The sequence below is a fragment of the Monocercomonoides exilis genome (assembly GCF_001643675.1).
Source record: "Monocercomonoides exilis strain PA203 chromosome Unknown scaffold8-1962414, whole genome shotgun sequence".
Taxonomy (NCBI): domain Eukaryota; phylum Preaxostyla; order Oxymonadida; family Polymastigidae; genus Monocercomonoides; species Monocercomonoides exilis.
In genome coordinates, this window is record NW_027150553.1 from 1,539,188 (window position 1) to 1,552,981 (window position 13,794).

The 13,794-nt window shown below is 37.2% G+C and overlaps 3 protein-coding genes across 3 annotated transcripts; all 3 read left to right on the forward strand.

Moving 5' to 3' along the window:
• Window positions 1-1,484: 1,484 nt before the first annotated feature.
• MONOS_16003 (uncharacterized protein) lies at window positions 1,485-3,357 on the forward strand (the record flags this gene model as incomplete). The annotated part of the gene is made up of 1 exon (XM_067868911.1): window positions 1,485-3,357. One exon carries the CDS (start codon window positions 1,485-1,487, stop codon window positions 3,336-3,338), a length of 1,854 nt encoding a protein of 617 aa, XP_067733118.1. The 3' UTR covers window positions 3,339-3,357.
• A 5,645-nt stretch (window positions 3,358-9,002) lies between these two features.
• Window positions 9,003-9,263, forward strand: MONOS_17159 (uncharacterized protein; the record flags this gene model as incomplete). Its single annotated transcript, XM_067870052.1, has 1 exon — window positions 9,003-9,263. One exon carries the CDS (start codon window positions 9,003-9,005, stop codon window positions 9,261-9,263), a length of 261 nt encoding a protein of 86 aa, XP_067733119.1.
• Window positions 9,264-11,648: 2,385 nt separating this feature from the next.
• On the forward strand, window positions 11,649-13,794 carry MONOS_15631 (uncharacterized protein). The gene is made up of 2 exons (XM_067868521.1): window positions 11,649-11,676; window positions 11,767-13,794. The coding sequence occupies exon 2, from the start codon at window positions 11,806-11,808 to the stop codon at window positions 13,507-13,509; it is 1,704 nt and encodes a 567-aa protein (XP_067733120.1). The 5' UTR covers window positions 11,649-11,676; window positions 11,767-11,805; the 3' UTR covers window positions 13,510-13,794.

Consider the following 13,794-nt stretch of genomic DNA (forward strand, 5'->3'; position numbering starts at 1 on the left):
CTTCTTCTTCTTCTTCTTCGTTGTATTTGTTGTTTTCGTCTTTGTGTTTTTTTTCTTCATTTTCATTTGGGCTCTGCTCCTCTCTGCAGATGTCCCGTTCAATTAGCTCTTGTTCCCCATGTGCCACTCCACTTTGCATCTCACTTATATGTTGCATCATCTTTCACATTGACAATTGCAGCAATTTGTTCCTATTCTTCATTCCTATTCTTCCTCTCCTTTTCCATTCTAATTATCGTTATTGCTGTCTTTCTTATCATCTTCATCACGAACTTCTCCCTATTTATCAAGATAGTAATATAATTCCATGTATATCTTTCTTCTATTTCTTCTTTTTTTTCTTCCACATCATCTTTGCCTTCATCTCCTTCATCTCCTTCATCTCCTTCATCTCCTTCATCTCCTTCATCTCCTTCATCTCCTTCATCTCCTTCATCTCCTTCATCTCCTTCATCTCCTTCATCTCCTTCATCTCCTTCATCTCCTTCATCTCCTTCATCCTTTTCATCTTATTCATTTCCTTCATCGAATTCTTCTTCGGAATTGTTTTCATGTGCACCTTCTCGACAAATGAAATTACATAAATTTTATCCTTCTTGTCCATTATCATATTCTTCTTCCTCTTCTTCTCATTCTTCTTCGCCATCATTTAATCCACTTGATTTGTCAATTTCATTTTTTCCTTCTTTTTGCCCTTCTTAACCATCATCATCTCCTTCTTCTTCTCAACTTCTTCATCTTCTGAGTCGTCCTCGCCTATTTTTGAAAGCACAAGTTGAAGGAGCAATTTAAGCGGAAGCAGAAAGGAGAATGGAAATGGAATGGTTTTTTTTGGAGAAGCAGAAGAGATACAAAGTTGTTGATTGAATGATGGAAGATGGAGATGAGGGAAATGGGTGCTTTTGCAGAAAAGAAAAATTATCTGGAAAAGAAGAAAGAAGAAGAACAGAAACAATGAAGAATGGAGATTATTAAAGGCATGAATACAAGTTTTTTTTATTTTTAATAAAAAATAACATTTTAACAAAATATTATAATATATATATATATATATATATATATTGTGAAATTAGGATCTTTTTGGAAGAATATCTTCATTGGATAAAAGCGCGAGGGATGAGGAAAGATGGATTTTGAGGCGATCCAGGAAAGATGGCAGAAGGCGGGAAACGGAATGGGCATAGATGAGTGAGCAAAGGGAAAGATATGAAATGGATGGAAAAGGTTGGATTTGCGAAATGGAAAAGGTATTTTGAAAATGGGGAGGGAAAGCGATAAAAGATAGAGAGAAGAGAAATTGAAGAAATGGCAGAAGGAGAAATTTGAGAAATAATTGAGAAGAAGAAGGTATTTATAAGAAAACAGATTGAAAAGGAATGAAAGGAGGGAAATAAGAGGAAAAAGGAATTTGAAGATCGAATGTTTTGAGGAGCATTTGAAAAAAAGTTGGAAAAAGGGAAGAGGATGAAAAGTTTGTTGTGGGGATGGGGAAGGATGTTGAGGCAGGGGCATTTGATCTGAGCGGGAGCATTGGGGTGTTGACAAACATCACATTGAAAGGGTGGGGAAGAGGGGGAGAGATCTATTCAGGCAGGCTGTTTGGAGGGAAGGGATATGGAAGGGAGAAGAGTGGAGATGAAGAAAAAGGAGGAGAAGGAGGAGAAAGAGAAAGGGGGAGAGGAAGAGAAGGAGATGGATATGGAGAAGGCATTGAAGGGAGTATTTCGGTGAGCGAATCACACTTCTCTTCTTTTTGTGTCTCATCTGCCCCATTCCTCTCATCCCCTTCAATACCCCTTGTATCCCTCTCTCACCTGACATTTTTCAACATATCAACAGCAAATGAGGCATGCTCACCTTCAACCACAATGTCAACCCAAACCACTTGTTTTATGAGCAGTTGCTCATTTTCATCGATTTGTGATGCGTATGATGGCGGGATTGTTCCTTCCCTCAACAACCCCTATGCCTCTCTGACTGCCTCAAACACATCATTCATTGGATGTTGCCGAACAAGAAATGTTGAATGCATTGGAACTACAGAGGTACCATTGAAACCAGACAGACAGAACGAAACAGAAAATGAAGCAAATTCATTTATTTGGTGTGAATGGGATGGATCGAGGACAACAGGAGAAAGTGACTCATGGTCTGATGGAATATCGAGTGGTGGGGCCATCTGCATGTTCAGTCAATCAAACGCCTCTGTGTCTGTTTCTCATTGCTCTTTCAGCAACTGCTATGCTCATTATGCAGGAGGCGGTATAAATTGCTACAACATTAAATCGGTTGAGATTGTGAACAACACATTTGATTCTTGTACTGCGCAAAGTTATCGTGGGGGTGGAATTTTCATTTATTTGATTTCATCGTGTGTTCGGATTAGCAAATGTGACTTCCAGAATTGTAAAGCAAATAATGCAGGAGGAGGACTCTATCTTGAAAATTTTCAGGTTTCAGGATCAGGATGCATTGGAGCTGAAAATGAAGGTGGGGAGAGTGCGTGCGTGTTTGATTGCAGCTTCACTTCATGTTCACTTACCGGTAATAGTGGTGGGGGCATGTGTTGTTATAATATAGTTCCCCAATTCAAGATGAGGAGCGTTCAGTTCATTTCATGTTCTGCAATGGGATATAGAGGAGGGTTTCATTTTAATCCATATAAACAAAATGCACCAGATGATAGGATTTATTGTTTTTTCCTTTTCTTTCATGAATGCAAATGCAGGGATGCATCCAATCCATATGGGCATGATTTAGAATTTGCAGATTATTACAATGTTTTTTTGAGCACAGGAAATCCGTTCTTCGAATGTTACACAACAAACACAGACGAGAAGAGAGTGTGTTATGCATACAACTACTCGAAAGCAGGTGCCTGGAAATTTGATCAAACAATGAAAAAGATGTGGCTGAACGAATGGTCGAAGGTTCTGTATGTGGGTGCTAATGGAAGCGACTCGAGTGGGCTGTGTGGGATGGGCAAATCTGCACCTTGCAAGACGGTGGGACATGCAGTGGAGACGGGCTTGGAAGAGCTGAGCTCATCAGTCACGCTGATGGAAGGGAATCATGTGAGTGAGGCAACAACAATTGATATCGGATCAAAGGAGATTTCGGTCATTGGGAAGGAGAGGGAAACATGTTCGATTGGAGCAGGAGCTTTTTCTTTAGAATTACAATCTTTGTTGCCATATGAATCGACAATGTCAATTGTTAACACTTTTCAGGATATCAACTTTGCAAAGGAAACTAGTATACTCATTAAAAAACAATTTTTTTTTCCACCAGCACAATTATTAATGTGGGAATATTTAATATTTTTCATCTATGATTAAAAAAATTTAACAAATAAGTACAGTGAACGATGATGAACTATTCATCATATTGCCTTCTCATTTTTCGAGTTTGCTCATGACTTAGTGTGATGTTTTTAAAATCGATTTGATTTGTTGGAAATATTATGATTACGAATAGAATCTCCCAAACGAATTATTCTGTTGGAAATTCAAACGATTCTTTGAATTTGTTCTGTTTAAAATGAAAACACCATTTTTTAGAATAGAAAAATTTGTTAATTTCACAAAAACGAAAGAATATTTAATTATATTCAATTTTTCATACACCAAAAATTATTCTTAAAACAAATAGATGCGAACTAAATCGAAATATTTTAAATCGATATTTAAATTTAATTTAAATAAAAATAAATGTTTGATAAATAATATTAAATTGAAGATAAATATTACTTGTTTGTTTTTGTGAATATTTTTCGCAATGTTTGCGTTGTTGTTTTCTGCGAATTTTGGAAATTTCGAACCAAAATAATATTAAAAATAAACTCAAAACAAAATTCAAAACATTTGTTTTCTTCAGTAAGAAATGATGATTTTTTAAATTTAAAAAGGAAAAATGAAAAAAGAGAATCCTATGTTTATCATTCTTTATAATATTTGCTTAAAAACCATCCTTTACTTTTTCAATTAATTGAGAAATAGTGTGCTTTCAATTCAGATGAGATGAAAATGTATCAGAATTTGTCTCAAATACCTGTTTTGCAATTGTTTAAAAGGAAGAACAAAAAAAAAATTGGGAAAGAGATGAAAAAATGTTGAAATAATAAACTTCATTCAAATTTCAACAACGAAAATGTTTTGGTCACTGCACAACATTCGACCGTTAATAAAATTCAATGTGGATGATTATAACGTAATTGTTAACTGTTTTATAAAGTTATTCTTCCATTCTTTTGTGATGAAACTTTCATTTTTGAATGAATCAAATTACAGATATCGCGTTAAATACCGGACGTCGCATAAAAATAACGGACAAGATCGATTTCACAATAACTGAAAGAGAAATAATTCTGACAATATTCCTCAAAATATATCTCAATGATACAAACTCATTAGATAAACGAGACTTTCAAAACAGCTTCATTGGTGCTCAGAAAAAAATAATTTATAATATCTCAGAGAAACTCAAAATCCTGTTTCTCCGAAATTTCAAGAATTGATATATCTGAGCACAAACGAGTAAATAATAAGAGTTATGAATATCAATAGAGTTTGCATTGATGAGATATATTTTGAGGAATATTGTCAGAATTATTTCTCTTTCAGTTATTGTGAAATCGATCTTGTCCGTTATTTTTATGCGACGTCCGGTATTTAACGCGATATCTGTAATTTGATTCATTCAAAAATGAAAGTTTCATCACAAAAGAATGGAAGAATAACTTTATAAAACAGTTAACAATTACGTTATAATCATCCACATTGAATTTTATTAACGGTCGAATGTTGTGCAGTGACCAAAACATTTTCGTTGTTGAAATTTGAATGAAGTTTATTATTTCAACATTTTTTCATCTCTTTCCCAATTTTTTTTTTGTTCTTCCTTTTAAACAATTGCAAAACAGGTATTTGAGACAAATTCTGATACATTTTCATCTCATCTGAATTGAAAGCACACTATTTCTCAATTAATTGAAAAAGTAAAGGATGGTTTTTAAGCAAATATTATAAAGAATGATAAACATAGGATTCTCTTTTTTCATTTTTCCTTTTTAAATTTAAAAAATCATCATTTCTTACTGAAGAAAACAAATGTTTTGAATTTTGTTTTGAGTTTATTTTTAATATTATTTTGGTTCGAAATTTCCAAAATTCGCAGAAAACAACAACGCAAACATTGCGAAAAATATTCACAAAAACAAACAAGTAATATTTATCTTCAATTTAATATTATTTATCAAACATTTATTTTTATTTAAATTAAATTTAAATATCGATTTAAAATATTTCGATTTAGTTCGCATCTATTTGTTTTAAGAATAATTTTTGGTGTATGAAAAATTGAATATAATTAAATATTCTTTCGTTTTTGTGAAATTAACAAATTTTTCTATTCTAAAAATGGTGTTTTCATTTTAAACAGAACAAATTCAAAGAATCGTTTGAATTTCCAACAGAATAATTCGTTTGGGAGATTCTATTCGTAATCATAATATTTCCAACAAATCAAATCGATTTTAAAAACATCACACTAAGTCATGAGCAAACTCGAAAAATGAGAAGGCAATATGATGAATAGTTCATCATCGTTCACTGTACTTATTTGTTAAATTTTTTTAATCATAGATGAAAAATATTAAATATTCCCACATTAATAATTGTGCTGGTGGAAAAAAAAATTGTTTTTTAATGAGTATACTAGTTTCCTTTGCAAAGTTGATATCCTGAAAAGTGTTAACAATTGACATTGTCGATTCATATGGCAACAAAGATTGTAATTCTAAAGAAAAAGCTCCTGCTCCAATCGAACATGTTTCCCTCTCCTTCCCAATGACCGAAATCTCCTTTGATCCGATATCAATTGTTGTTGCCTCACTCACATGATTCCCTTCCATCAGCGTGACTGATGAGCTCAGCTCTTCCAAGCCCGTCTCCACTGCATGTCCCACCGTCTTGCAAGGTGCAGATTTGCCCATCCCACACAGCCCACTCGAGTCGCTTCCATTAGCACCCACATACAGAACCTTCGACCATTCGTTCAGCCACATCTTTTTCATTGTTTGATCAAATTTCCAGGCACCTGCTTTCGAGTAGTTGTATGCATAACACACTCTCTTCTCGTCTGTGTTTGTTGTGTAACATTCGAAGAACGGATTTCCTGTGCTCAAAAAAACATTGTAATAATCTGCAAATTCTAAATCATGCCCATATGGATTGGATGCATCCCTGCATTTGCATTCATGAAAGAAAAGGAAAAAACAATAAATCCTATCATCTGGTGCATTTTGTTTATATGGATTAAAATGAAACCCTCCTCCATATCCCATTGCAGAACATGAAATGAACTGAACGCTCCTCATCTTGAATTGGGGAACTATATTATAACAACACATGCCCCCACCACTATTACCGGTAAGTGAACATGAAGTGAAGCTGCAATCAAACACGCACGCACTCTCCCCACCTTCATTTTCAGCTCCAATGCATCCTGATCCTGAAACCTGAAAATTTTCAAGATAGAGTCCTCCTCCTGCATTATTTGCTTTACAATTCTGGAAGTCACATTTGCTAATCCGAACACACGATGAAATCAAATAAATGAAAATTCCACCCCCACGATAACTTTGCGCAGTACAAGAATCAAATGTGTTGTTCACAATCTCAACCGATTTAATGTTGTAGCAATTTATACCGCCTCCTGCATAATGAGCATAGCAGTTGCTGAAAGAGCAATGAGAAACAGACACAGAGGCGTTTGATTGACTGAACATGCAGATGGCCCCACCACTCGATATTCCATCAGACCATGAGTCACTTTCTCCTGTTGTCCTCGATCCATCCCATTCACACCAAATAAATGAATTTGCTCCATTGAATGTTTCGTTCTGTCTGTCTGGTTTCAATGGTACCTCTGTAGTTCCAATGCATTCAACATTTCTTGTTCGGCAACATCCAATGAATGATGTGTTTGAGGCAGTCAGAGAGGCATAGGGGTTGTTGAGGGAAGGAACAATCCCGCCATCATACGCATCACAAATCGATGAAAATGAGCAACTGCTCATAAAACAAGTGGTTTGGGTTGACATTGTGGTTGAAGGTGAGCATGCCTCATTTGCTGTTGATATGTTGAAAAATGTCAGGTGAGAGAGGGATACAAGGGGTATTGAAGGGGATGAGAGGAATGGGGCAGATGAGACACAAAAAGAAGAGAAGTGTGATTCGCTCACCGAAATACTCCCTTCAATGCCTTCTCCATATCCATCTCCTTCTCTTCCTCTCCCCCTTTCTCTTTCTCCTCCTTCTCCTCCTTTTTCTTCATCTCCACTCTTCTCCCTTCCATATCCCTTCCCTCCAAACAGCCTGCCTGAATAGATCTCTCCCCCTCTTCCCCACCCTTTCAATGTGATGTTTGTCAACACCCCAATGCTCCCGCTCAGATCAAATGCCCCTGCCTCAACATCCTTCCCCATCCCCACAACAAACTTTTCATCCTCTTCCCTTTTTCCAACTTTTTTTCAAATGCTCCTCAAAACATTCGATCTTCAAATTCCTTTTTCCTCTTATTTCCCTCCTTTCATTCCTTTTCAATCTGTTTTCTTATAAATACCTTCTTCTTCTCAATTATTTCTCAAATTTCTCCTTCTGCCATTTCTTCAATTTCTCTTCTCTCTATCTTTTATCGCTTTCCCTCCCCATTTTCAAAATACCTTTTCCATTTCGCAAATCCAACCTTTTCCATCCATTTCATATCTTTCCCTTTGCTCACTCATCTATGCCCATTCCGTTTCCCGCCTTCTGCCATCTTTCCTGGATCGCCTCAAAATCCATCTTTCCTCATCCCTCGCGCTTTTATCCAATGAAGATATTCTTCCAAAAAGATCCTAATTTCACAATATATATATATATATATATATATATTATAATATTTTGTTAAAATGTTATTTTTTATTAAAAATAAAAAAAACTTGTATTCATGCCTTTAATAATCTCCATTCTTCATTGTTTCTGTTCTTCTTCTTTCTTCTTTTCCAGATAATTTTTCTTTTCTGCAAAAGCACCCATTTCCCTCATCTCCATCTTCCATCATTCAATCAACAACTTTGTATCTCTTCTGCTTCTCCAAAAAAAACCATTCCATTTCCATTCTCCTGTTCTGCTTCCGCTTAAATTGCTCCTTCAACTTGTGCTTTCAAAAATAGGCGAGGACGACTCAGAAGATGAAGAAGTTGAGAAGAAGAAGGAGATGATGATGGTTAAGAAGGGCAAAAAGAAGGAAAAAATGAAATTGACAAATCAAGTGGATTAAATGATGGCGAAGAAGAATGAGAAGAAGAGGAAGAAGAATATGATAATGGACAAGAAGGATAAAATTTATGTAATTTCATTTGTCGAGAAGGTGCACATGAAAACAATTCCGAAGAAGAATTCGATGAAGGAAATGAATAAGATGAAAAGGATGAAGGAGATGAAGGAGATGAAGGAGATGAAGGAGATGAAGGAGATGAAGGAGATGAAGGAGATGAAGGAGATGAAGGAGATGAAGGAGATGAAGGAGATGAAGGAGATGAAGGCAAAGATGATGTGGAAGAAAAAAAAGAAGAAATAGAAGAAAGATATACATGGAATTATATTACTATCTTGATAAATAGGGAGAAGTTCGTGATGAAGATGATAAGAAAGACAGCAATAACGATAATTAGAATGGAAAAGGAGAGGAAGAATAGGAATGAAGAATAGGAACAAATTGCTGCAATTGTCAATGTGAAAGATGATGCAACATATAAGTGAGATGCAAAGTGGAGTGGCACATGGGGAACAAGAGCTAATTGAACGGGACATCTGCAGAGAGGAGCAGAGCCCAAATGAAAATGAAGAAAAAAAAACACAAAGACGAAAACAACAAATACAACGAAGAAGAAGAAGAAGAAGATGATGATGATGATGATGATGATGATGTTGATGTTGATGATGATAACAAAAATATTGATGTTGATGTTAATGACTACGGCTATTGGATTGGCCGAATGGCGCAGCATGCGAAGGGGAATGCTGCTTGCTCTGAAACGGAAGTGCCGTTGGATCACTTGGACAAGCAGCGCTGACAATCCATCTGCGGCAATGCCAACCGCTGCCGCTGCCGCTGCCGCTGCAGATGTTGCAGCTGCAGATGTTGCTGCTGCAGATGCCAATGCCCGACCAGACGATGCCAGACATGTCACAGGCACAAGCGAACAAGACGCTCGTTGAGAATGTGTCTTCCTCAACAAATAACAACAGCGATAGCATGACAATGAGAAAGAGAAAGAGAAAGATGAAGAAGATGAAGAAGAAATAGACGACAACGATCGGCAGATTGAAGCAGACGAAATGGGGATGCCGAGGAAGGAAGGGATGCTCATCTTTCTGTGTTTGAAGGACATTGCTCTTCGGCCTGCGTGATTGGAAGGCATCAAATGCCAACGAGATCGCGGATGAGGAAGATAAACCCTGATGAAAACGAAGAGAATGAGTTGGCTGTGCTTCAACAGCGAAGAGGAGGAAGATGGATGGAAATGTTGCCATTCATTCATCGATGCTCACGATGCAGATGACAATGCTTCTGAAATGCATTCTCTGATGCTCAACGCACAAAATCCAAATAACCGTGCACAAACATAGAAGCTGAGCAAAACAACAGCTTTGTTGAAAAACAAACGATGAAAACAAAACCCATCGAATTCTCTTTCATTGGCTGTGGCGTCGAAGAAAGCAAACTTCGAATGATAATCACATTGCTCACTCAAAATGGCTGCCTCTTCGAAGAATGAAATCCAAAAGCGTTTGGCCTGAATGTTGTTCGACTGCCAACAAATATTCGACAATTGGATGTCTCGTAGTTGGCGTTTCTCCACTCTTTTGAAGCAAAAGCGGAATCACAAATAGAATTTCGCAGCCTTCCATGGCTGCCTGGCACAGTCCGAGAAGCAGGAAAGTCTTATAAATAAAACTGATATTTTGGGGCTCTGCTTTTTTCCATTGAATTCTTGCCTTTTTTTTTGTGATTAATATCCTTCCCTCGATATTGCCTGCCACTTTCCTTTCCAAAAAAAATACCCCAAACTGCTCTCCCTGCCTAACATTCCAAAATGATATATAATATTGTGCAGATTTTGTCCTTCGCAGAATTCCATCCAGAAATCTTCATTCAACAAAACTTCAGTTGAATTTGTTTTCACCTCTTGCACCAAATAAAAATTTATAAAAATCATGTATCTTCCATAACTTCATTTGATTCCCAATGTCTATATAATAATCTGCTCCGTTCTCATCGCATTGCTCCACAAAGCGGAGATTGGCCATTTCAACAATAATTCGGATTCCTGCACTTTGGAAAGGATACAGATGGAAATATCTTCACAATCAATAGAACAATATAAATTACATACATTATGTCTTTTTGTGTTTTGATGAAATTGTTGTGTTCCCCTTGGCCATCCAATTACCAACAATCATCAGGCAGAATTTCAGAATTTTTGCATCTCCACCATTGTCTGTTGTCACACAGGAAATAATATTCTTAGTTCTACAGGTAATGTTCACTCACGGATTTCTCATTCTGTGAATGGAATATTCCAGTTCTTTCGAATCTGATGATCACTGAATCCATTACAAAAAAGACTCAAACCAACAAATCATTTTATTATTTTCTTTTTCTCGTCAATGGTTGAGTGAAAATGGACGTGGTTGAGAGGGGTGTGTGGAAACAAAAAATAAACTTGTTTTGGGGGATATTTGTTCATTTTCTGAATTTCATGTGTTTGGCAGTGTTTGATTTCTAAGCGAGATTGTTTGTGGGGAGCAGGGTTCAGCTTGTGGCTGATCAGAGAAGCGGATGCGCACAAGGGAAAATGGTGCTTGCAGCAGCTGTGTTTGATGGGATGATTTTTCAGCAGTTCGTTTTTTGGAAAAGAAAGGCGAGCGTGGGAAACAATGTTTGTGAGAAGGAGCAGGAAAAGGGAGGGGAATGGAGAATGTGGAGCGGAGTGCCTGTTTAGTGGAGGAACACATTGCAGCTGGGATTTATATACACATATATTTTATTTTGAAGGAGGAGACAAAAGCGAGTTGGATGATGTATTTTGGGAGCTGATGGGTGGGGATGTTTGGGGATGCAGTCATGCTCATCTGGGCAGTCGAGGCAGCACAGGAAAGGGAATGTGCGATTGCTTTGTGAGCCTTTCGGGGCGTAGGAGGAGACAGGTTTGGTGATTTGTTTCATGAGAATTTATATATTTTATATTTAATTTTATTTTTCTTTATTGAGGATATTGAGTGAATTGCCGAAAGATGCATGGAAAGCCATCACATGTTGTCTGAGGAGCGCAGATTGTTTTTATAGCTTTGCTTGAAGAATGAGAGGAGGAAGAGAAATATTTCATATTTTTTGGATTGAGGGTTGGATGGAGGAAGATGGGAAGAGAAGAATGGTGAGAGTGAGGTTGAATGGGCAATGGAAGAGCGGGTGAGAACAACATTTAATTTTACTTTATTTGGAATTGAGTTTGAAAGGCGAAGGCGTGGTGTGGTGTGGTGCTTGGAGTGGATGATGTTGGGGCGAGAGGTATTTGGAGAGAGGCAAACAGGGGAAGAGGGGAGTGAAGGGAAATGAAGAATTGTGGAGGTATTTTATTCTTGTTTGTTCATTTTCTTCATGTTCCATTTTTTATTTATATTTGCATATTTTAATTTGATTGATGTGTAATGCGATCAGGTGTTGTCAGAAGCGCTTGGGGAGCATGAAGCATGGGACATGGAAACAGAACTTTTTTCTGGGACATTCCTGGAAGAAATTGGGAGAAAACAGCAGCAGAAGATATTTGGCAGAATGATCCAGGCGGAAAAAATGGAGCGAACGGGAAAAGAAATTTTTGTGAATATTTTTTTTAACAAAAATCTTTTCGGAAGCAGCAGCAGAAGAGGCAGGAAAATGGATACAGCTGCATTGGGATATTTTGCGACGCTTTGCCAAGATGCGTGGGGAAGAGAAGGAAAAGGAAGAACTTCTGTGAATGAATTTAATTTCTCATCTTTTTGCCAATATTTCGCTTCACCTTCTATTTCCCTTGTATCCCTCTCCAAATTATCATTTTTCAACATCTCAACAGCAAATGATGTATGCTCACCTTCAGCCACTACGTCAACCCAAACCATATGTCTGATGAGCAGTTGCTCATTTTTATCTGTTTGTGATGCATATGATGGCGGAATTGTTCCTTCTCTGAACAACCCCTTGGCTTCCTTATCTGTTTCGAACACATCATTCGTTGGATGTTGTCGGACAAGGAATGTTGAATGCATTGGAACTTCAGAAGTTCCATTGAAACCAGACAGACAGAATGAAACATTCAATGGAGCTAATTCATTCACTTGGTGTGAATGGAGTGGATCGAAGGCAACAGGAAAAGGTGAAACATATTCCGATGGCACTTCGAACGGTGGCGCAATATTCATGTATGGTCAATCGTCCGCAACTGTTTCAGTTTCGCATTGTGCATTCAATGAATGTGTTGCGTATTACGCAGGCGGAGGGATTTCATGCTATAGCATTAAATCAGTTGAGATTGTGAATAACACATTTAATGCTTGTGCTTCTGAAACATGGATTGGAGGAGGGGTGTTCGTTTTTACGATTTCAACATGCGTTCGGATCAGCGGATGTGAATTCCAGAATTGCAAAGCAAATAATGGTGGAGGAGGCTTAAGATTAGAAAATTTTCAGGTTTCAGGAACTGGATGTATTGGAAATGAAAATGGTGGAGGAGAGAGTGCGTGTGTGTTTGACTGCAGCTTCACTTCATGTTCAATCACAAATTCGTATGGTGGAGGCATGTGTTGTGTTACTGTTCCTGCGACGCAATTCAAAATGAGGGGCATTCAGTTCATTTCATGCAATGCATTATCACATGGTGGAGGGTTTCATTTAAATCCGAATAGACCAACAACGTCAAATGATAGAATCTATTGTTATTTCCTGTTCTTCCACGAATGCAAATGCTCAGCCAATCCTCCACGCGGATATGATATTGCATATGCAGATTATTACAAACATTTTTTGGATTCTGGAAATCCGTTCAACGAGTGCTATACTACAAATGCTGATGATAGGAGATTATTTTTTGAACATTACAATGGAAGTAATTGGATTGGTCAACATACAGAAAAGAAGTGGTGGTTGAAAGACAAGACGATTTATGTCTCAGTGAGCGGGAATGACTTGTATGAGTTGTGTGGGGCAAATACAACAATTCCATGCAAAACAGTGAAGAAAGCGCTTGAGATGTGTGAGGTGCAGGTTAGCTTGGCAATCACGCTGCTGGAAGGGGATCATCAAAGTGAGGCAACAACAGTTGAGATTGGGGAAAAGAAGATTTCAGTCATCGGGAGTGGTAAAGATAAGAGTTTGATTGAAACAGGGGCACTTTTTCCTTCTTCTGTAGAAGAGCCGTTCATGTAACGAGTGTCCATTTGAAAATGATTCACATGAATATCGACCACAACTCATCGGCAAGTTTTTCACTGGATGTGGCTGTGATTGATAGAGAAGGCTGGATGCTTCCCTGGAAGAATATATAAATGAATGTATCTTTTTTTATAAGAATTGAAATTAAGAATGTTGTTATCAACTATTTTATGCCGCTTTGCATGACAATGCGAGTGAGTAATTCACAAATAATTCTGTTTCAAAAATCTTGAATACAAAATCGAAATTTTATTGCATGAATTCGATAAAGAATTATTA